The sequence below is a fragment of the Heptranchias perlo genome, chromosome 29 (assembly GCF_035084215.1).
Source record: "Heptranchias perlo isolate sHepPer1 chromosome 29, sHepPer1.hap1, whole genome shotgun sequence".
Lineage (NCBI taxonomy): Eukaryota > Metazoa > Chordata > Chondrichthyes > Hexanchiformes > Hexanchidae > Heptranchias > Heptranchias perlo.
In genome coordinates this window covers 15964377-15987368 of record NC_090353.1, presented here as the reverse complement: position 1 = coordinate 15987368, position 22992 = coordinate 15964377, and the positions used below count along the sequence as shown (strand labels likewise).

The following is a 22992-nucleotide window of genomic DNA, read 5'->3' as shown; positions in this document are numbered from 1 at the left end:
GGGACACAAGTTAAAATAAGGACGTTGGAATTAGGGAAGTCAGGAGGAACGTTTTCACTCAAAGGGTTAATAGAGTTGTGGAATAAGTGACCAGGGAAAGTTACCCTGCTGACTCAGTTATAAAACACAACACATACCTGAGCCAAAATGACCAGAGTCCAAGGTTCAATTTCTGATCTGTGCTGAGTTATCTGATCCTAGTGCTTATGTCATCTGCCGCTTGTCAACCCAAGCCTGATGCTGTCCAGGTTCTGCTGTGTCAGCTGGCTTGGCCAGCTCCATTATTGGAGGAGTTGTCAATGGAGCTGAACACTGTAGAATCATCAGCAAACAACCCCATTGGGCTTATGGGAGAGGAACTCTTACAGCAATGTCCTCAAGCTATGATGATTGGCCACAGCCATCTTCCTTTGTGCCAGGTATAACCCCAGCCACTGGAGGGGTTTCCCCATGACTCCTATTGACCTCAGTTTTGATAGGGCTCCCAGCAGATGAATGCTGCCTTGATGTTGAGAGTGGTGACTTTCACCTCTTCCTTGCTAATCAGCTCTTGTGTTCGTGTCTGGATCAAGGCTACCATGAGGTCTAGAGCCTGGTAGGTCTGGTAGAAACAAAACTGAGCATCAGCGAGCATGTGTTGCTTGATGATGTTATTGATGACTCCTTCCATCACTTCTGATGAGTGGGAGGTTTTTTTTGGATGGGAAGGAGGGAGGCTTTTTTTTTCTGTTTTAGGCCCCCCCTTTATAAGAAGGGGAGGCGGGAGGTTAGTGGGAGAAGGTTGATGGGTGGTAATTGGCCAGATTAGATTTGTCCTGCTTTTTGAGGATAGGGTATATCAGGATAATTTTCCAGCACAGCTAGAGGCAATTTTACCATCGCACCTACGCGCTCTGAAAGAGCTGGCGGCTGAGATCCAGTCCCTCTGCCTTTTCCATGTATCATTTTAATTTTTTCTTTTTCAAATATTTATCATGATGGATTTTGCTTCCACCTCTACTTCTAGTAGGGAATCCTCCATCCGAACAGCCCTCGGCATAAAAAGAAAATTTCCTAACCTCTCCTAGATGTGCACCAAAAAGAATGGGCAGTTGGGCCCCGTCTCAAGACAGCAGCAAAGTGTCAGCACCATCAGAGAAAGGAGGGGAGAAAATTGGCAAAAAGTTTAAGAAAAAGAGTGCAGCAAATCAGTTGCTGCAGATGAAGCTAATCTCTGCAAGGTGCTGAAGCTCTGTCCTGACACTTGCAAACTGAAGGCTGTTGACAGCACAGGTGAGATGAAGTTTCACTTCCTACCGAGCCAGTGACAGTCAGGTTTCGGCCAACACCCTTAATGAGGCTGAGTGACGGTGTTTCTTGCAGGGCGCAGCCAAGTTCCCAGGCAGCTGTGCTCTGGAAATAACCAGCAGCTGGAGGTTACCGTGCTACAGTCACAGAGTTAGCTTTTTCCATCTGGTTTCTGTTAACGTGACTGGGATTTATATCCGCTCCCCCGGAGAATAGTTCTACAACTGCCCGTTGGGATCTCCTCCAAATGACTATTCTTCACGTGTAAGCCCAGAGTGTGAATCGTCAGACCTTCCAGCAGGTCTCATTGAATAGCAAGCAGGAGCGAGAACCATGCTGAATTTCCCTTCTCCAACCCAGTGGTGCTCAGGCTAATTGTAGCCTTTGCATATGTTTTTTTTTTGGGGGGGGGGGGGGGGGGGGGAGGGAGGGAAAGAGAGTAGAAGGTGCAACAGATGAGACAACAGGGAACCTAATACATTAAAATATTCAGAATTTACAGCTACAGCATTCCAGGAAGATCTCAGCATTGATCCTAGATATATGTAGAGATTCCTCATTTCACACAAGACAGCAGTGGGGGTGCTACAGAAAGGCTGCATTGGTTTAAAAGGGTCCAGTAACACCTTCTCACGATCACTAGGGATAGAAGATAAACCTTGCCTTGCCAGCATCCCAAGAACAATTTTTAAAGAAAAATACAGGCCTGGAGAGGGTCAAGTTTAATCCTGCACCTGTGCTGACGTCATTGAGCTCAGCTGGGGTTCTACAATTGAGCTCCATGCCCCTGTGTTGGCCTTAAAGGGACAGGCCAGGTTAGCAGCTAATTACCACAACCATGCTACGGACTCTAGACTATCCCACAAGAGATCCACTAGTATATTAAAATTTACAAAGTGGAATACTCAATAATAAAAACTACACAAGCAAAATTACAAAAAATTTAATAACTAAAAGTCAGAGATACAAAGAAACTGCATACATAGTACAGGGAACACTTTTAGTGACTCGTGCTCCACGGGAGAGACTGTAAAGTCTGAAAGCATTATAGTGGCATTGTAGTAGCAGTTTAATCTTCCATATGCACATGGAGTAAAGTAAAACTAACAGATTTTCCTAGAGTTTAAGCCTTTACTTTGCAATAAGCATTCAAACTGTGACTGTTAGAAACAGATATCTCATACAGCAGTCAATAGGATTATTCTGAGAGCGTAATGAAAATATCCCTGCCCCCTAGCTATAGATATTATTTCCAGGTTACCTCAGTGGGAATGGGGCAACTTCCATAGAGGGTAATGTGCCAATTATTCTCTCCATTTGAGAGTCTCTGCAACACCCTAAAGCAAACAGTCTTCCTGGTGACAGGTTTTATGACACTGCAGTATAAACCCTCCTTTTCATCTACAAACTTTCCAACAGTCTGATTACTGAAATCCTGATAGTGATGGGCATGAGATAATTTCATACTGTGCTTTGAACTGTAAAAAAACACCCAAGACAGTTCTGACTTCTGACCTTCCAATTTGGGTGTTTTGAGCTGTATAACACTTGGTTGTACTACTAGTGGCCACGAGTCGGTCACTGAGGGCTTGGAGCAAGTTGAGGGGGACGCATTAAGAGCATCGCACAAGAAGCTTATCGCACATGAAAAAATACCGACACTTATATACTCGATAGGCTCAGCAATAACCAGTTGATCTTTGTAAAAGGTATTGGTCAAGTCACGATCAGACATTTGGAAAAAAACAAAGTTTTCTTTCTGGTTAAAGAATCCGTCTTGCCCTGTATTCAAAAACCAAAACTCTAAGCTCATGGGTCTGAGTGTTGTGCAAGACTTCGTCCCCTGGGTTTACTCTGTACACAATCTCCACACCCTAACCCTTCGGAATGTTAGTCAGATTTGAAAAGAATCCAGTTTATTTTTAAAAGCAACAAAAAAAGATGTAAACGCAATGGCCTTGGAATGTTATTGGAGTTGGCGGGGTGGAAAAATTGGAAACAGGTGGCTGCATTTTCTCACCCAGCCAGCTCTAAAGAACGATTAATCTTTGAAGATGTTGAAATTCCAGAACATTCCTACCCTCTTGTGGAAAGAGAGGATTATATGTATATGTATAGTTTAAAAAAAAATCCTTAAAACATGCTGTACCAAATTGTTAATGGAAACAATAGTGGAGATGAGTCACAATTACTGAGGTGCGTCTAAGGAACAATCTCTAAATACTTTCAGCAGCATCAATCTTTAACGCTGCTTTTTCTAAGTCACCTCATTACAGAAACGACAATTCTCTCCCCCAAGTGTCAGTTATTTCAAATTGACTTCAATAAAAACCTCGTTTTAATTTTTTTTTTAAAAACACACTTAAAAAAATAACATATTTTGCTTTGACCAATCACTGCAGGATTAAAATCCAAGTTTAAAAAAAAACATTGGTTTAGAAACAAGTAAATTACTATCAATTTCTGGTCACATCCATTAAAGTAAAAAAAACAGAAATGGAGAGACATTTAATAATAAGACACGTTACATAGGGGAATGTAGCCACGTGAGAGTTGTCCACGTGCACAAGCTGGAGAACGAGTTGCTTTTTTCTTTGTGTCCAAGTTGCAGTGATGGATTCAGTCATATCGTTCAGTGCACTCGGGATAATCAGCAGGGTGTTCCGGGATGTACTCTGCACCGTAATCCAAATGACTTCCATTCTCTCCGGCCTCAGCCTTTGGGCAATACTTGGGATTGTAGATCTGCCGGCCTAGGCCGAAGTTGGTGCCGCTCTGGTTGGCTCCTTGGTTGCTGCCCATCTGCAGAGATGCTACACTGTTGTCGCACTGTTCTGTCCCCAGCTTCTTGTCGTAAATGGGTCTTCGGGTGCCAGGTGCAGTCATACCAGCCTGGACAAGAGTGGGGAAAAAAGGTTATTATTCAAGTTGCAAGCAGGAGCGGCAACAGTTTGCCAAGAGTTAGCCCACCTGGATTAAAGTTACCTTTTTACAGGGAGAAAAAAAATAAAATTACTCCACTTGGGAGTAAGAAAGGAATTCATGGAAATAATTTTCACCAAAGGGGTAATCAAATTCTGGGATAAGGCTGAAGCAGATAGTAATTTGGGTGTCAAGAGAAGGGATTGAGGGATATGGTGAGAAGGTGGGCAGGTGAGGTAGGAAAGAAAATGCTCAATGGGAGCTTTTCAACAACATTCCAATACAACACACATTGACACAGGAAAACAGTTACAGTAGCTAAAGGTCAAACTATTCAACAGACTGAATTCAAGTCTGTGATAATCAGGGCTGCAGCTTACATCATTTCAAATCCAGACAGGATGAGAATGTCTAGGTTTTTTTGGAAAAAAAAAAGTGCACGTAGAAGAAAAAGACAGACTTGCATTTATATAGCACCTTTCAAAACCTCGACGTTCCAAAGCACTTCACTCCCAATTAAGTACTTTTGAAGTGTAGTCACTGTTTTACTGTAGGAAACACGGCAGCCAATTTGCACACAGCAAGCTCCCACAAACAGCAATGTGTTAATGACCAGATAATCTGTTTTAGTGATGTTGGTTGAAGGATAAATATTGGGCAGGAAACCGGGGGAATTCCCCTGCTCTTCTTCGAATAGTGGCTGTTGTATCTTTTACGTCCACCAGAGAGGGAAGACGAGGCCTCAGTTTAGCATATCATCTGAAAGACAGCACCTCTGACAGTGCAGCACTGCTTAAGAACTGCACTAGAATGTCAGCCTAGATTTTGTGCTCAAGTTTCTGAAGTGGGGCTTGAACCCACGACCTTCTGAGTTAGAGACGAGAGTGCTACCTCTGAGCCACGGCGGACACAGATCTGCACACAAAATTAACAAGTGGCCCTAACAGCAAAAACAGGCAAGTGGTACATACCTGACTTGCTCCTTTGTTGGTCCCCATCTGTAAACTAATGGTAGACTGGTCCATTGAAGGGGGGATCTGGGCCCTTGGATCATACAGATGTCGCCTGGTACCGTAGGCAGCCATTCCAGTCTGGCTGGCACATTTATTGGTTCCCATCTATATGGCAGACAGAGACACAAAACTATTAACACAATGAATAGATGCAGGAGAGACAGCCAACCAGAGACAGAAACTATTTGCAAAAAACTTACAGCACTTTTTTTTCTTCCTCTCCTTTGCTGAAAACACTGACTCTGGCTGTGTTACAGGTTCGACAGACACCATCTCCCTCCAATTCCTCAACCAGTGGCTGTTATCCAGATGCAAGCCTCGACAGCAGGTATTGTCAAGCTATTCAACTGCAGATGCATCACAGCCCAGCCCGTTCCTATCCTCACCCAATATGCACATACACATGCATTTTCCAGCAGGCGTTACTGCACAGTGATCAGGAGCAGGAGCCCAAACTGAAATTTTCCCTGAAATTGGTCCTGGTGTACAAGGCAAATATCATCCCTATCGCTGCTGTGGCTGGGGTCAGTTAATAGAAACGGGGACCTTCCTGCTCTGTATGGTTCAGCAACTCACTGGACTAAACCCTCAGCCATCAGGGGACCGAGCCAAATATTAATACCTGAAGTCCGATGACGCATTGTCCAGCATTCAAGGTCTCCTGATCGAAAGAGCGCTGCTGTTTGTCTGCATATTTGACACCAATGTCGACTGGGGCATGCATGCCCTTCGTTTTAGCCTAGGGTAAAAGGATGGAATGTTGTTTAAAGACTCTAAGTACAGAGAATGGCATTTTGGCCCATTCTATACCAGTTAACTGTGTTCCACTCTCATACAAAGCACAACCATGCTGTTATCTAATTTATAGCCCAGTTACTTCCATTATGTACACCTCTTTGCTGACTGAAGGAAAAATACTCCATAAGTGGCCTTCACATCACAGCCTCTGGACCTTTACGAGGTACCGCTCTCGCCTCTGAGTCAGAGGGTTGTGGGTTCAAGTCTCACTCCAGAGACTGGAGCACAAAATCTAGGCTGACACTCCAGTGAAGTACTGAAGGAGTGCTGCACATGCCTTTCGGATGAAATGTTAAACTGGGGCCCTGTCTGCTCTCTCAGGTAGATGTAAAAGATCCCATGGCACTATTCGAAGACGAGCAGGGCTGTTCTCCCCAGTGTCCTGGCCAATATTCATCCCTCAACCAACATCACTTTTAAAAAAAAATGATCTGGTCATTATCTCATTTCTGTTTGGGAAACCTTGCTGTATGTAAATTGGCTTCTGCATTTCCTACATTACAACAGTGACTACACTTCAAAAGTATTTTATTGGGTAAAGCACTTTGGGACATCCTGAAGTCGTGAAAGGTGCTATATAAATGCAAATCTATCTTTTTATTTTAACATTTCCAGGGCTGAATATTGAATAAATATTTGTTGAATTTACCTCCCCGATGACTCAGTTGGTAAAAGCACAGCCCTGTTTGGAATAGAGCCATATGGACCCTTAAGGCTCCAAGTTCCAGCCCTGTTCTGTGCTGAGCGAATGATCCCCAGTGAAGGAGACAGTATGGGCATTAAAATTGGACACATTGCCTCTGGGTGGTTGAGGGGGGGGGTGGGGGGCAGGAATAAAGGAGAAGGGGGAGGAGGAGGAGGAGGGAAGAAAAAGCTGAGGCCCATTCCTGATCATTATCAAGGCACTCCTATTGGAAAGTGCACGTGTTGATATGAGGGGACAGGATTGGTGCTTTGACGGTGGTGACCTTCTCAATCAGATAGTCTCGGGCACGAAGAACGGACACGTAATGAAATACAAGTGAGCCGGGCACTTGTGGAACAGTTATCCCAACAACCGAGTCAGCAGACGAGTGGAGGAAACGGAAGAAAACGAAAAGGGGGGGAAAAAAAAGACAGCTAGAAGTGTAAAATAACCTTCCAGAACATCCTTTGCCACTTCTCTACTCCAAGACTCCTGTAATTACCCTTAACTGCAGTCAGTGTTTACACAAGCCCATGTTTTTTTTTGGAATATATAGGCCTAACCTTTGGAACCAATTCCAATTCAGTTGCTCAGTCGGTTGGATGTGAACTTTGGTCTCAAACTGCAGCTTCACATCAGCATCTTGGTTTGTTTTGTTCTCGTGCTTTGCCAAGTTTTGCAGCTTTTTGGAGAGGGGAGGAGTTAGGGGCCAGCATCAGCCACCCTCCAAGTGGCCATTCTTCATGAGCAGACCTAAAGGCATCACAGCCAACCACTACGCTGACCTCGCCTGATGTCCAAACATCCACTGTCCAAAACTGGAAACTACATCAGGAGGAGGAACCCTGGATAAATTAACCTTCCCTAGCTCAGGGCAGGAATGAATGAGAAAGCAAAAGGCACATCGCACCCCAAACCTATCCTCATCCATCCTTCACGCACTTACATTCTGGCTTTGGTCGCTAGAAAGCTTTTTGGAGCAGCTAAATTTTGCTCTTCCCAAGTCCAGTCCCTATCATTTTGGCTGGGATCAGCCAACTCAGCAAAGACCACACATCAAACCTGGGACCATCCTGGTCTGTAGGGCTCAGTATCACCGCAGACTCACTGAGCTCTGGGATTCAAGGGTAGGGAGGGTGGGGCTGCTCGAAGATAAACTTTGAATAATCAACGTCCATCCCCAAAGTAGGTGGACTAGCAAATGGAGTTATAAAGTGATTCAGCTAGATCATTTGGAACACAGTCTGTGAAGTATTGGAGTACATTAAGTGATGAAGGCTGTAATATAGCCGTGGAAACAGTAATCTGGGTCGTCAAATTAATCATTTTTAGCTGGTGCTGCTCTGGTACTCACCATCCCTGCCAGGGCCAGCAGTGCTGTCTGTACCTGGGTCAGATTCCCATTCTCAAAAAGGTCATTTGCCTCAAACGTGTCGTGTGGTTTGATACCATAATTCTGCATTGCTTTGATAAAGTTGGACAAATTCTCCAGCTGTTCAGAACAAAAATAAACAAACAAACAAACAAACAAACAATCATTCTCAAACTCAAAAGAATTTTAATGCATTTTTCATTGATTCAAATTTGGCCTCAGCCCTTACTTTCCTCATTCATTTTGCAGTACAAGCTAGATTTCCCTTATTTATTCCATTTAATATTTTATGTCCCACAATGAGCTCCCCCCACTCCAGAGCATAGAGTTTTAGCTTCTCCAATCTTTCCTCAGAGCTCATCCCCTTTACACTGGGGTCGGTCCGGCTGCTCTTTGCTCCGATGCCTATACATTCTTTTTTGTAGTACAGTAACTAAAACCTGAGTTTCCTTCATTAATGTTTAAAGAAGGTGGAAAATTCCAGAAAATAGATTGTCAAAATCTTTAATCACCTTCTTCTCCCACCATTACAACCAAAGATATCAGCGTAATTGTTTTACCTGATGCCAATTTAAAGTTGACCTGTTGATTTTCTTCACAGAGTTGGGCTTGATTTTGTTGATGAGTCTATCAGTTGGAGAGATGGAAATGAAAAGGACCAAGTTAGACAGGGAAGGTGGGACTGCAATTTAAGGTCACAGGACTTTAATATTCAGGTAGCAAACTAGAATAAAGCACCATCAGGGCTATTGATTTACAATGACTGAATAAGTCAAATTCCATTTTGTTGCATGGGATGCCTTGGCTCAGTCATAGCGCTCTCACCTCTGAGTCAGAAGGTCACGGTTTCAAAACCCACCCTAGAGACTTGAGCACATAATCTAGGCTGACAGTTCAGTGCAGTGCTGAGGGAATGGTGCATTGTCGGGGGTGTCGTCTTTCAGATGAGATGTTAAAGCAAGGCCCCATGTACTTTCTCAAGTGGATGTAAAAGTTCCCATGGCACTATTCGAAGAATACGATGTCCTGATCAGCATTTATCCCCTCAAGCAGCAGGGATGAAGTTAGTTGGAATAAGGCTGAAATTTGATTACAACTATTACAGAGAGAGAGAAAAAATAAAAAGCTAGCCAAGTCAACAGCATGAGTCCTGGCCCTGTGTTCCATGGTGCTGTGTCTGTATTAACATGTATTGAGGTTTATACATGAAGCACAATTCAAAAATGCAATGATGCCATTACATTCAAGGCCGTAGGTCTTAGCGAGTCTGACAAGTTTACATTGGGGTGACCACTGGAGACCTCCGGGAATTGTCGGTAAAAGCGCCCACTCTTAAGGTAAATGGCAAAGCAGTTTGTGTGAAGAGGATGTTCACCCACAAGGTGGCCTGTATCCACTCAGATCAAAACCACATCTAAAAATAAAACTTGTTGAATGTAAAACTTTGCTCGACATTTGGCACTTTAAGCAGCAGATGCCATGACATCATCGCATTGCTGAGTTCGGATGTGTGTGCAAATCTCGGGACACATTTCTCGAGCTCTTTTACAGCTCCGCTCCTATTCACCCACTGACAGGAAGACTTCAGGGTTAGTGACTCACTGCTGATCTCACCTGCAGCTCTAAATACGTGTGTGGAGTTAACTGATCCCAGCTGAGGCAGAGGCTGAGGATGCTACAATTGGCCACAGTCCACTGATTAGAAAAGGGGGGGAAAAAAAAAGTCAACCTGGTTTCCACTCCTCTTTCTCGTAACCTGCCCTGGAAAGTGAATATATTACAAAAGTCCTCGCCCTCTACCCAGTTGAGAACAGGATGAGGCTCAATTCAAATGCCCCCCATAGTTGAAACCAACTAACTCAGCTCACATATAAAGAATGACCACTTAGGTAAGTACATCTCAGAAGAGTCAACACTATATATGGGGAAGATTTACACAGTTTGCGTACGTAATGCCTCCTTTAAAGAAGCCTTGTTGCTGTAGAGAGAGATGGTGTCGGCTAACTGGGTTTATATTTGCTGCTGGGGACACTGCCAAAACCTACATCTAAGCAGCAATATCTCTAAAGTGGGGGCTGCCATCAGTGAAAAATAACAGGGCTGCCTACTCTGCAGCAACAGAGGGCGAGGAGATGTTATTAGTAGACAGGAGTTATCAAAGCTTCCATATAGAATGAAAGGATTGCATTTATATAACACCTTTCACAACCGCAGGACATCCCAAAGCGGTTTATAGCCAATGAATTACTTTTTGAAGTCACTGGCTGCTGCGTTTCCCTACATTACAACTATTTGTGCTCAGCAAGGTCCCACAAACAGCAATGAAAGAAACAACTAGATCATTTGTTTTTAGTGTTGGTTGAGAGATAAATGTTGGCCAGAACACTAAAGAGAATGCCCCTGCTCTTCTTCAAATAGTGCCATGGGATCTTTTATGTCCACCTGAGATGGCACCAGAGAGGTTTAATCTCTCATCTGAAAGACGGCACCTCTGACTGCAGCACTCCCTCAGTACTGCAGTACTCCCTCAGGAGCTCTAGTCCCTGGAGTGGAGCTTGAACCCACGATCTTTTGACCCAGAGGCAAGAGTGCTAGCACCGAGCAAGTGCAGGGGCCCAGTTAAACAGAATAGTTGGACTTGCAACTTTGTTTTTTCTGATGGGGAGGTGTTTGGTTTCCACTTAGCTCAACCCACCGCAGTATAACTGAATCAGGAGCTCACTGATTTCGGTGGGGGGGGGGGGTGGAAACTGTAAAGAGAAAGAGAAACATCGTAGACACTGACCCATGATTTCCTGGTACAGGGTCTTGTCACAACCTTGCGTGACCCTCAAGTGTGACATTGCCTGGAACTGTGGCCCACCCAGCTTTTGATAAGTGATATATATCTATCAAAACTGAATGCACGCACAGTGTAGCAGGGTGATACAGGGTCAGTATGTTAGCCATAGGCTGATAAGGGCCCCGATCCCCGAGTAAGGGTATAGCCCCTTAAGAAACCTCACCTGCAAACAATAATTGCTGCTGAAGTTTGGGGTGGAGGAGGGGGGTGGTAAACACACCTTCCCCAGTCAGATAGAGTAAAAGAGCAAAGTCAAGAAAAGGAAGGGGCTGAGGGAAAATGTACAAGGGGTTGCCGAAGGTACTGTAGTGTGACTTTGCGTTGTATGAAGAAAAATGCTTGAAGTCTGAATTGGTCAATGACTATTGTTTGTCATACGAAGGGAGCTACGAGATAGTAGGACTCTGACTTGTGTCGTCAGAAGTGGGATCTGTGTCTCTAGTTGGAGAAAGAAACAAACTCCAATGGAGGAAATCGTTAGAGAACTGATGGAGGGACCAATAAGAGCCAGTCTAATGCTGCGGAAAATGACCGCAGAGGATGATGATGTGGGGGCATACCTCTTGGCCTTTGAGAGGTGTGCTGAGTGGGAGAAACGGCCACCAGACCAATGGGCTGGCATTGTGGCCCCGTTCTTGGTGGGCGATGCACAGAAGGCTGATTTTGGCCTGCAGCCACAGGCAGCGGCCAACTACCATCAGTTGAAAGCACAGATCACTGCCAGGGCTGGTGTCACCTTAATTGTGTGGGCTCAGAGATTTAATGCCTGGACCTTCCAGGAGGGCAAGGCACCCCGCTCTCAAATGTTTGACTTGTTCCACATGGCCAGGCAGCGGCTTCAACCGGACAGCAACTTCCCTGCAAGGATTGTGGAGTTGCTGGTAACAGACCACTATTTACGAGCCTTTCCACCCCAGGTCAGGAAGTGGGTAGGCCAAGGAAACCCGGTCAATGTCCAAGAGATGACCGCCCTGGTGGATTGACAATTTGGTCAGTTCGCCAACGTTCTTCAGGCCATGTAACCCTGGACAACCCCCGAGTCCAAAGAAAGAGGACTGAATTTCGGGTGGATAAAAAGCTAATGGGGCGAAGGGACGGTCCCTGGAACTATAAATCCTGGGGTAAACAGGAAACCAGGGAAATGGTACCTGTGTTACGAGTGGGGCCATGTAGCGGCATACTGCCCAAGCCAGGAGGAACTCATGCAATGCAGCCTCGGGGAATCCAGGGATGCCGGCAGGGATTATCCCAGTCGGGTAGTGTAGCTTTTGATCCACGTGGAAACCGCTCACCCTTTCCTAGAAACCATAAAGTTTAATGGAAAGGAGGTGATGGCCCTTACTGATTCCAGGAGTTCAGTTACCCTGGTATCCTCAACTCTAGTATGGCCTTCAGAGTTAGACTACATGAACAAAACGGGAATAAAATGGGTAAATGGGGACGTATTCTATTACCTCACCGTCTGGGTCAAGGTAGAAGTGAAGGGAGGTGCCTGGGAAATAATAGCTGGGGTGGCACCAAAGCTTCCTCAGCCTGTAATACCAGGGAGGGATTTCCCTCCAGGAAGGGAGGGGTTCCAGGCAGCCTACAAGAAAGGGGGCAGGTTGAGAGCTTCTCCCAAGTTTTTCCCTTATCAGATCCGGAGTTGTATCAGGGATCTGAAATAAATCAAAATCAAAAAGGGAGCACGGGCAGGAGAAAGCAAGAGGAAGTAGGGAGGAAGTGCCCAGAGTTTAGTAGGGGACTAAGACCCTATTCCCTCTGCTTTTCCACCCCCAGTGATGGAACCAGGCCCCGATACAAGTGGAAAGAGGGCAGCTCCTCTGGGCTACTTCCCAGGAGAGAACGGGCTAAATTTTGAGGGACTGGATATGGGTACTTCAGACTTTCAACGGGAGAAGATAAATGACCATTTTCCAAAATATAAAACAAGAGGTAGTAATGATAATAGGCACCTCATTGAGGGCAAAACAATAGGTCCTAAGCCATATTATATAGTAAAGAATGACCTATACAGAGTGACTCAGGGGCATCGGGGAAAGTGGAACAATTGCTGCTGCCATGGACACATAGGCAAACACTCCTTGACTTGGCTCACAAGCATCTGTTCGGAGGTAATCTGGGGATGGAGAAGACTCTGGAGCGGCTGGTGAGGCGGTTCTTCTGGCCAGGCGTGTATGAGGAAGTAAGCCGGTTCTGTTCCTCCTGTCCAGAATGCCAGCTGTGTGGACCCAGGCCTCACTATCACGCTCCATTAGTCCCTCTCCCAATAATTGAGGTACCTTTTGAAAGGACAGTGATGGACATAGTGGGACCACTGGAGCATTCTGCCCAAGGACACCAATATATTTTGGTAGTCATTGATTATGCCACTCGCAGTCCCGAGGCAATTCCACTAAGAACTACAACCTCTAAAAACATAGCAAGTGAATTACTGAAGATGTTCTCCAGGGTAGGGATCCCAAAGGAGATCTTAATGAATCAGGGACGCCCTTTGTGTCCAAACTGACAAAAGTACCCTGGTCCACATCGAAAGTCTAAGGTCCTCAGTGTATCATCCTCAAGCCGATGGCCTTGTGGAGGGGTTCAATAGAACCCTCAAGAATATGCTTAAAAAAAGGTTGTGGATAAAGATGGGTAAAATTGGGATACCTTACTGCCATTTCTCATGTTTGCAGTGAGGGAGGTGCCTCAGTCCTCTAGAGGGTTTTCCTCATTTGAGCTGCTGTCGAGCAGCAGCCTCGGGCAATCCTGGACATAGCTAAAGAGGAATGGGAGGCACCAAACAGTTCCCCCAAAAATATTATTGAACACAGTGAAGATGAGAGCGCGGATCGAGGCGGTTACTCCCATAGTGAGGGCTCATTTAGAGAAGGTGCAGGGCAACCAGAGAGCCCAGTACAATAGAAGCTGCGGTCAGGAGGTTCCAACCAGGCAACGTTGAGGCCTCATATCCAGAATGCAGCTGCATGCCTGGATAATGTCATTATTTATAGGACAGACTGGTGTTCACGTTTACATGGAGTAGAGGCTGTATTAGACAGCCTAAAGAATATATGGGCTCATGGCAAACCCAGCAAAGTGCTACATGGGGTTGTTAGAAGCCAAATACTTAGTGTATACTGTAGGGGGCAGGGTTGTGAAGCCTCAGATCAATAAAGTGGAACCTATCAAAGCCTGGACCCAACTGAGGAGTAAGAAACAAATGAGGGTCTCTTGGGTATTGTAGGTTACTACCAGCACTTTATTCCTGACTTTGCTCCTCGAGTCACCCCCCACTTACCGACCTGACCTAGTTAGGTGGGACCCCGAGACAGAAGCTGCTTTCAGGGACCTGATCCAAACGCTGTGTAATAATCCTGTGCTCACGGTCCCAGACTTTAGTCAAAAATTTGTCTTGTAAACCGATGCCTCCGTGTTAGGTTTGGGAGCTGTACACTCTCAAAAAAGTGCAGGGAGAGGAACATCCCATGCTCTACCAGAGCAGAAAACTGCTGCCTAGTGAATAGCGATACACTATGGTAGAGGAGGAGTGCCTACCAATTAAATGGGCGGTAGAAACCTTAACATACTACCTGTTGGGGCACCGGTTTCTTCAATGACTGATCACACACCCCTCAAATGGATGCGATCTAACAGAGAGAAAAATGCTCGGGTTACCCAGTGGCTTTTGTCACTCCAGCCTTATTGTTTCAAGGTGGAACAGCGGGCAGGAATCCCCCACGGGATCGCCAATGCCCTCTCCCGAGCGTATTGCCTCACGGCGCAGGCTGCTAGAGCCGACGGCTCTATGCTGGGTGTGGGGTGGGGCGGGGATGGGATGTGTAGCAGGGCAATTGAGGCTGGTATGTCAGCCATAGGCTATGAGGGCCCTGATCCCCAAGTAAGGGTATGGCCCTTTAAGAAACCTCACTGCAAACAATAAAAGGTGATTGAAGTCTGAATTGGCCAAGGACGATAGTTTGTCGTACGAAGAAGGCTACGAGATGGTAGGACTCTGACAACGCACATGTGTACATGTTCAGCCTTGGAGGCATTGGGAGGCCTCATGGCTTGACATCTCATGATTTAATAACACACAGCAAGTCTACTACATGCTCCCATTACAGGACAAAAAGTAAAACAAACTCAACATGGCTACACTCCAGTCTTGCTACATTCCAGCTCAATAGTAGATCAGTAACACTGCCGCTCTCTCCTCAAGGTCCGATGAATCAGAGATGCACAGACACATCGCTGGAAGTCAGCCATAGACTCAGCTTTTTAAATACAAAACAACTCCACATTGAGCACTCTCTCCAATCTTGATCAAAATGTGCAACTTATAATCTTTGTGAACAGTGAAACCTGAATCCTTTAGGAAACAGAAAGGCCCATTTATTAGGTTTCTTTGACCAGCGAAGTCTGGCCCACAGATATCACGATGTCAACACGCAATATTAGAGCAAATAGACCAAACCAGAGAAGCAGTTTCATGCCAGGTATTTGATCAATGTAAGGGCTTGCACAACACCAGGTTATAGTCCAACAGTTTTATTTTAAATCACAAGCTTTCGGAGCTTACCTCCTTCGTCAGGTGAGTGAAGGGTTCTAAAAACGCATAGCATATATAGTCAGAGAACAATGCCTGGTGATTACAGATAATCTTTCCAACTGCCCCCTATCACACCTCGGCTGGAAGACGATCACAGCAATCAAAGGTGTCGTTGGTGTTCAGACAGGTTAGCCATGGAAAACATTACATCCCAGTATACTGAATACACCATGGGTCAGATCACAAAGACAGAGAGAGAGAGAGAGAGAGAGAGAGAGAGAGAGACCCAAAAGGCAGAGAGAGAGACCGACAGACAGACACTGTCCAGTTGTATTAAAAACAGATAACTTTTTTTTTCGCTGGTGGGGTTACATGTAGCATGACATGAACCCAAGATCCCGGTTGAGGCCATTCTCATGGGTGCTGAATGTCCTTGACTGCTGAAGTGTTCAGCAGTCAAGGACATTCAGCCTCCGATCTTCAGGTAAGCGTTCTCCAAGGTGGCCTTCGAGACACACGACAACGCAAAATCGTCGAGCAGAAATTGATAGCCAAGTTCCGCACCCATGAGGACGGCCTCAACCGGGATCTTGGGTTCATGTCACGCTACATGTAACCCCACCAGCGAAAAAAAAGTTATCTGTTTTTAATACAACTGGACATTCTCTCTCTCTGCCTTTTGGGTCTCTTTCTCGCTCTCTGTCTTTGTGATCTGACCCATTGTGTATTCAGTATACTGGGATGTAATGTTTTCCATGGCTAACCTGTCTGAACACCAACGACACCTTTGATTGCTGTGATCGTTTCCCAGCCGAGGTGTGATAGGGGGCAGTTGGAAAGATTATCTGTAATCACCAGGCATTGTTCTCTGACTATATATGCTATGCGTTTTTAGAACCCTTCACTCACCTGACGAAGGAGGTAAGCTCCGAAAGCTTGTGATTTAAAATAAAACTGTTGGATTATAACCTGGTGTTGTGCAAGTCCTTACATTTGTCCGCCCCAGTCCATCACCGGCATCTCCACATCACAGGTATTTGATCCTCATCAAAACCATCCAACTGACACGAGAAGGGCGTGAAGTCAGGAGGTGAGAGACCAGAGTGCTACCAGCCTGCACATTGTGCCAACAGGTACATTAGGAGACCAGAAACAAAATGAAAAATGTCACCTCTTGGGGAGGACTGGGGCATGTGAGCCCAGAGCGATGGAGTGAAAGGCTCACCTATCTGTTAGGACCCCAAAAGTAATGTGTTTGGGCAGACTTGATCCAGTTTCTAGTGCGCACAGCCCAAAGCTGCCCCTAACTTGACAACCTCATTCAGAGGCCACAGCAGGGCTGGTGTGGAAAGTGGAAAAAATTCACACTGGTGCAGTCAGGGGCACTCATCAGATGTTGAGATTGAGGTTGGGGCTGGGGCACATTACTGGTAGAGTATTAAATGAGTTTTACTCTGCATCTTACACTAGTTATGTGTGACCTGGGAGTGAGAGCTGTTGACATTGGGTGCTTGAAATGGGAAAGTGTTCAGTGCCCAGTACTCACAACCCTTGATCAGCACAAAGATATGTGGAAAGATGTTCTCCCCCCTCCACCCCTCCCCCTCCCCCTATCTCCTACCTGACCTGCTTTTGTGTCATGACCCAACACAAACTGTGATGTGTTGCACAGCTCAACAATAGAGCCAGGTATGGGCAGGGCAATTAGTGGTCTGTATTAGATCAAGGCAGGGACAGAAATCAACAGACTTGGAGACGGACAGCGGTAAGATGGCGAGGAAGAATTGATCTGCTGCAGGAAATGGTGGAGCTTTACAAGGAGCACCTCGCGGTGGGAGGTCTGCTGACCTCAGCCAGGGCACCAATGGGGATTTAACAACAAACCTCGTGCCCCTGGACAAATATCAGGTTCGGCCTTGATACACCGCCCACGACTGAACAGCCCGGCGATTCTGGTTGTTTAGACTCACGCAAAGAATGGGCTACTTGGCTGAAGTACCAGAAGGTGAGCCTAACCTGTTGAACATAACTCAGCATCTTTAGAAGAGGAGGGGACAGAGAAAATAGGACCAAATTTAAATGTTTTGCAACTTAATGTTTTGCCAAGTTACTGGCAAGTCAGAGGCTGGGAACACAGTACTCACTCGCAAAGGATTGTGCCGTCCTTCAGGCCTTTTTGAAAGTTGTCCCCAATCTTCTTCCCAGTGATCTCCTCGATCCAGACTCGCAGCTCGTCCTCCTTCTGACTATCATATTTCTGAGCAATCTGCAGGAAAACAGAAAGCAGATCAGATTGTTGTCTGGTGGGGGGAGGAAGGATGGGGAGGGGAATTTGTTAGTCATGAAATTATGCATTTATTCTTATACACGTACTTACTGAACTTCACGGTGAACAGCGCAGAGGAAATTTTCCCCTCAGAGTCCACCTTTGCATAAAACACTTACCAAAGTGAACACAAAAAACTCATGGCACCCAGGAGGGGCCCTGAATCACCAGTTAAAAAAAATAGCTCAGTGAGTATATTTATGGCACTAAGGTGCCTGGATTGAGACATTCCTAAATCCACCACAGTTTAATATACACCTCCAGCAACAGGACCATGCAAGGCAAGTGCAGGGACTGAGGGACCCTAGCTGGGCATTTTAGGCCTAATGGCCTTTTATTCTCTTCATGCATATTAAATAAAAAGGGCCAATAAGGGACCATTCTGTCCCCTCCCCCATCCAGACCTGTAGTGGTGTACAAAACACTACACTGTAAACCTGGAGCAGTGTACACTGTACATAAACTTGAGCTCATCCAAAACTCTGCTGCCCGTATCCTAACTCGCATCAAGTCCCGCATCAGCCCTGTGCTCTCTGACCTACATTGACTCCCGGTCCGGGAACACCTCAATTTTAAAATTCTCATCGTTGTTTTCTAATCCTTCCATGGCCTCGCCCCTCCCTATCTCTGTAACCTCCTCCAGCACAACAACTCTCCAGGATCTCTGCGCTCCTCCAATTCTGGCCTCTTGCACATCCCCAATTTTAATCGCTCCAGCATTGGCGGCTGTGCCTTCAACTGCCTGAGCCCTAAGCTCTGGAATTCCTTCCCTAAACCTCTCAGCCTCTCTCTCCTACTTTAAGACGTTCCATAAAACCTACCTCTTTGACCAAGCTTTTGGTCACCTGTCCTAATATCTCCTCATGTGGGTCAGTGTCAAATTTTGTTTGATAATGCTCCTGTGAAGCACCTTGGGATGTATTATTACGTTAAAAGTGCCATATAAATGCAAGTTGTTGTTGTACAAAACACTCACTGGAGACATGGCTGCCATTGCACCAGACTTTCTTCAACCTCCCTGACATTATACAAGTTCTGTACATTTTTGAAATGAATATTCAGCTTGTACATCATTACAACTTCAGGTCTGCTGTGGATTCTTCTCTTCATCCATATGGAGTAAACGAGCCCATATATCTCAAAACAAAAATTAATGAATTGTCTCATTGGTTAATATGCTGAATGGAAGTTGCTTTCCCAGAAACTAAACACTCAATGTCTGGTGCCCAGTTTAAAAAAAAACTTGAGAATACACATTGCTTTTAAAAAGCCAGCATTAAGAGTAACTATTTTTATGAATTTTTTTTGGTGGAACTTGTCAAGAAAAATAAATCCTGAAGTATGACAGCATCTATGAACTCAGAATACATGTGACTTCATTCGTTAACCACACAGCTTGGATTCTGCAAGTTTGCAATCTTAGTCAGTCAGTTAGAAAGAAGATGATTATTATTTAGGTGTTGAGGAGATTCAGGCAGTACCCAATAACTCCTTCCCCTCAACACTGAATTTAACGAACCTTGAGGTAGTTAATGGTTCCCACCCATCATTACCTGGCAAATAATTCGCACACACGGTTTGGATGAAGGTGGTCCTCTCAGAATTGTAATCCTCCAGTCTCCTGATTACAGCTTTTAGCATCCACCTGAACAGGCAAACATGACCTCAGCTTAATGCCTCATCTGCAATAGGCACCTTGGACAGTGCAGCACTCCCTCAGTGCTGCACTGAAGTGTCTGTCTGGATTATGTGCTCAAATCCTGGAGTGGGGCTTGAATTTGCAACCTTCCAGCTCAGAGCCAGATGTGCCACCAACGAAGACAAGCTGAAACATTCTTAACATTATAAAAATCGCCAATGCAGTTACAAAGCATTACATTAAACATCTAAAATTTATCAATAAGGAAAGCATCAGAATGATTTCTTCATCCCCTTCCCCCAAGGTACAGTGAAGTAGTGCACTGCCTACTGTGGAACTGAGCCGTGTGGACCAGGAGGGCCCCAGGTTTAGTCCCCAATCTGTGCTGAGTTGGCAGATATCGGCTGGGGCAGCATTGGGCTACTACAATTGGCTTCAGGGTACGTGGAGAGGCTGCTTGTGTGACATAAGGGGGGTTAGCAGGTGCCCAGGGAGCCTGCGTTGCAGCATGAGCAAGCATCTTCGGAGGGAGGGAGGGTGGGTGGGGCTGCATTAAATAAATTAAAAAGGCAGTCCAATCTTCAACCCTCACGTATCAGAGTGTCAGTGGGTAAATACAGTGCAAAATCGACCAATTTAATCACTTTCTTTCCCCTTTCTACAATCGTAGAATGGAGAGAGCTGCATTTTTGAGCTTAGCTTCAGGAGGCTTGTTGGCCATTGGTAGGTTGGACCTGAAACCAACTTTTCAGGAACAGAAAGATAATCTCAATATAATTCAAAATACAAAGTTCCTTTTTTCAGAACAACTTCCGTTTAAATTATGCAAAGACAATGACTGGAGTTGCTGAGTGGTTGGGAAGGTTACCAGCATCTATTGCACAGAAAATCCATTCTCCCAAAAAAAAAAATCACAAATTCCCTGATGGCTTAATGTGGGATTGTCCAAACTGTCACCCATTGACTAAAGGGAACCCTCCGTCCCGAGCCCCAGCATCTCAATCCTATTTGTACAACTTGAGATACATGCAAAGTAATGGAACATGGATTTAAACTGGATACGAGGTCCACCCCATCCCAAGGCTCCACGCTATTCATGTAGGTGAACAGTCCTGGCCTGGTGGATGAATTTGCAGCCCAGTGTGGTACTAAACTCGACCAGGAATGTACCAGGTTTGATCTTGGTTTGTGCAGGTACAGTGTTACAATTGTTAAAATTCAGAATGGCTGACAAAAGAGCATTCATTAATCTTCAATAAGAGACTTGTTACTGAAAATGATATGGATCGTTTTCCACTTTAACATGAATTGTTCTGGAAGCATTAAATATGGTGTGGCATTAACTGACGTGCCCTTGCTGCATTAAATTAATTCTCGGTCTGTCGCTGTCTCTCTCTCTCTCTCTCTCTCTCTCACAATTGGTCAGCCAAGAGAGATCAACAGATATTGAGGTTGGTACACCAGCCTGCTCCACTGAAAGGCACAAACTGGGAAACCATCCGAGTGCTCTCCTTGGACAATTAGATAGAGATCAGCGCTCCCGCTTTTGCAGTGCTCCCAATTTTATCCATAAAAATTAATAACCTCCACGCCCGATTCTGCAGTCAGCACTCCCATCGAGTGAGGCTCAATGCCTGGAGCAGGATCATGGAGGATTTACTTAAGTTTTGATGTTGCAAACAGTGACAGTTCATTTGCAGCAGTGATTCTTCCCCCAATAGCTGGGGATGATTTGTAGAGGCCAGCTTCTAGCAAACAGCTTTTCTGGCCTGTATTGTGTGGGTGTGAACACTGCAGCCCCTCAGTCAAAAAGATACCCCTCCCACCGTCAAATCACTTTGTATTGCCACGACCTCCACCACTTAAAATGAGGTGCAGGTGCACAGGAACACCATCACCGCCAAGGTCCCCTCCAAGTCTCAACATTTCTTCTTTGACATATAGCGCCGTTCCTTCATGTTGTTGGGACAAAATCCTAGAACTCCCTAACTAACAGAACTAACACAGATTGCAGCGATTCAAGAAGGTGGCTCACCACCACTTTCTCACGGGCAACTAAGGATGAGCAGTATGCGTTGGCATTGCTAGCGACGTCTGTATCCAGAGAATGAATAAAAAAAACACTCTGGTGGGGGGGGGTGGGGTTGGTGGCGGAGTGGTGATATTGCTGTGAGATAGAGGCGAAAAGGAAGTGGTACAAATCATATCCCCTATACACATCGAGGACATGAAATCCCAATGTTTTTTTTCCTGGCTCCATTTATCCTGGCTATTTGAGTTATTGTATTAGGAGGTCAAGATCAGAGCCTAAGTCACATGACGTGACGCCCAGTCTCTGGGTCTCTGCCAGTCATAAAACCACTGTCTGCGAACAGTGGTCCAAGTAAACAAACGCAAACTGCCTCGGGTCACACGTGAAGAATAGCCACTTGTGCGAGGGGCCGGGGCCGGAGCGACCCGTGCCCCAAGCATGAGCCAGTGTCTGCAGGAGAAAGCCGGGGGAAGTAAAAAGCACGGAATGGGAGTGCGGCAAATCCATCTGCTGCACTCAGGAGAGATTTAAGCAAAAGTAAACATGGCAGCAGTTTAAAGCCAATGCAGCAAAAGAAGGAATTAACAGAATTAAGAGAACAGGTGCACACATGACTAAACCAGCAATTCTCCCACTCCCAACTAGACTCTTCACAATACAGCCAGTATGGAGTTTCCACTCACTAAGAATATGTGTGTATATTTTGCAGGAGAGATAAAGCATTGCAGTTTTTTTTAAATTGAGAAAGGCCAAGAGCCATGCTGCAGGATATGAGGAAATTGGTTGCAATTGCTTGGCCCACATTCCTAGTCACTAAAAAGATCCTTAGTGCTGTCCTTGTGTTCTACTAAAAATAAATTCAACCAAAATTCTGATTGAAAACCCAGCTTCAGTTCCACCCACAAGGATCACACAAATCAGCTTATTTGTTAGTCCTGCTCCAGCATGTAGTGCAATCATTGTCAGTTGAGAGAAGAGACAGACAGAGAATTCATTTAATATGGCAAGTTTTCGGGCAGTGATTTTTTTTTGTTGTTGCAGGAGTTACTAATTTTTCAAAATCGTAAAAAAAAAACTTTAAGATGACTTATTTTTAAAACCAAGAAGTACAGGTGAAGGGTGGGACAGCATCAACGTTAAAGAGTGGGAGAGACAATGAGGGTAAATTGGGAAGACCAAGGGAGGTGAGGAGTCTCACAGTTTTGAGATCCTAAGAAAGAATGAATTAAGAATAGGAGTGTGACGAGTTTTAACTTCAACTTCAGTGAGGGGAGGAAGTGGGTGTAGAGCAGGGTATTTGGAACTTAGGGACAACAGAATAAAGTTCAGAGGAGGAATGACCATAAAAGAGACAAGAAAGGTTGTTAGAGGGAGCAGAGTTTGGATGTTACAGAGGTGTGTGTGTGTGTGTGTGTGTGTGTGAGATTACCATCCCCCTCCTGAACAGACACCTCCCCCAGATGTCCCTTCCTTTAGAAATCATTGCCCAATTCCCACACATTCAGCAACAAGTCATTTTCCCTAAACATCATTGGTTGGATA

The 22992-nt window shown here is 45.3% G+C and overlaps 1 protein-coding gene across 1 annotated transcript in view; it reads right to left on the bottom strand.

The window, feature by feature from the left end:
- Positions 1–2214: 2214 nt before the first annotated feature.
- The window catches only part of LOC137299423 (calponin-2-like), a 44354-nt gene continuing 23576 nt past the window's right edge, over positions 2215–22992 (bottom strand). Inside the window, exons 2-7 of the mRNA XM_067968157.1 lie at positions 17598–17719; positions 8638–8704; positions 8060–8197; positions 5845–5961; positions 5181–5327; positions 2215–4179 (exon numbers count right to left, since the gene is read on the bottom strand). Of these exons, the coding sequence (XP_067824258.1) occupies positions 3907–4179; positions 5181–5327; positions 5845–5961; positions 8060–8197; positions 8638–8704; positions 17598–17719 (864 nt within the window). The 3' untranslated portion in view covers positions 2215–3906. The remainder of the gene's footprint in view (positions 4180–5180; positions 5328–5844; positions 5962–8059; positions 8198–8637; positions 8705–17597; positions 17720–22992) is intronic.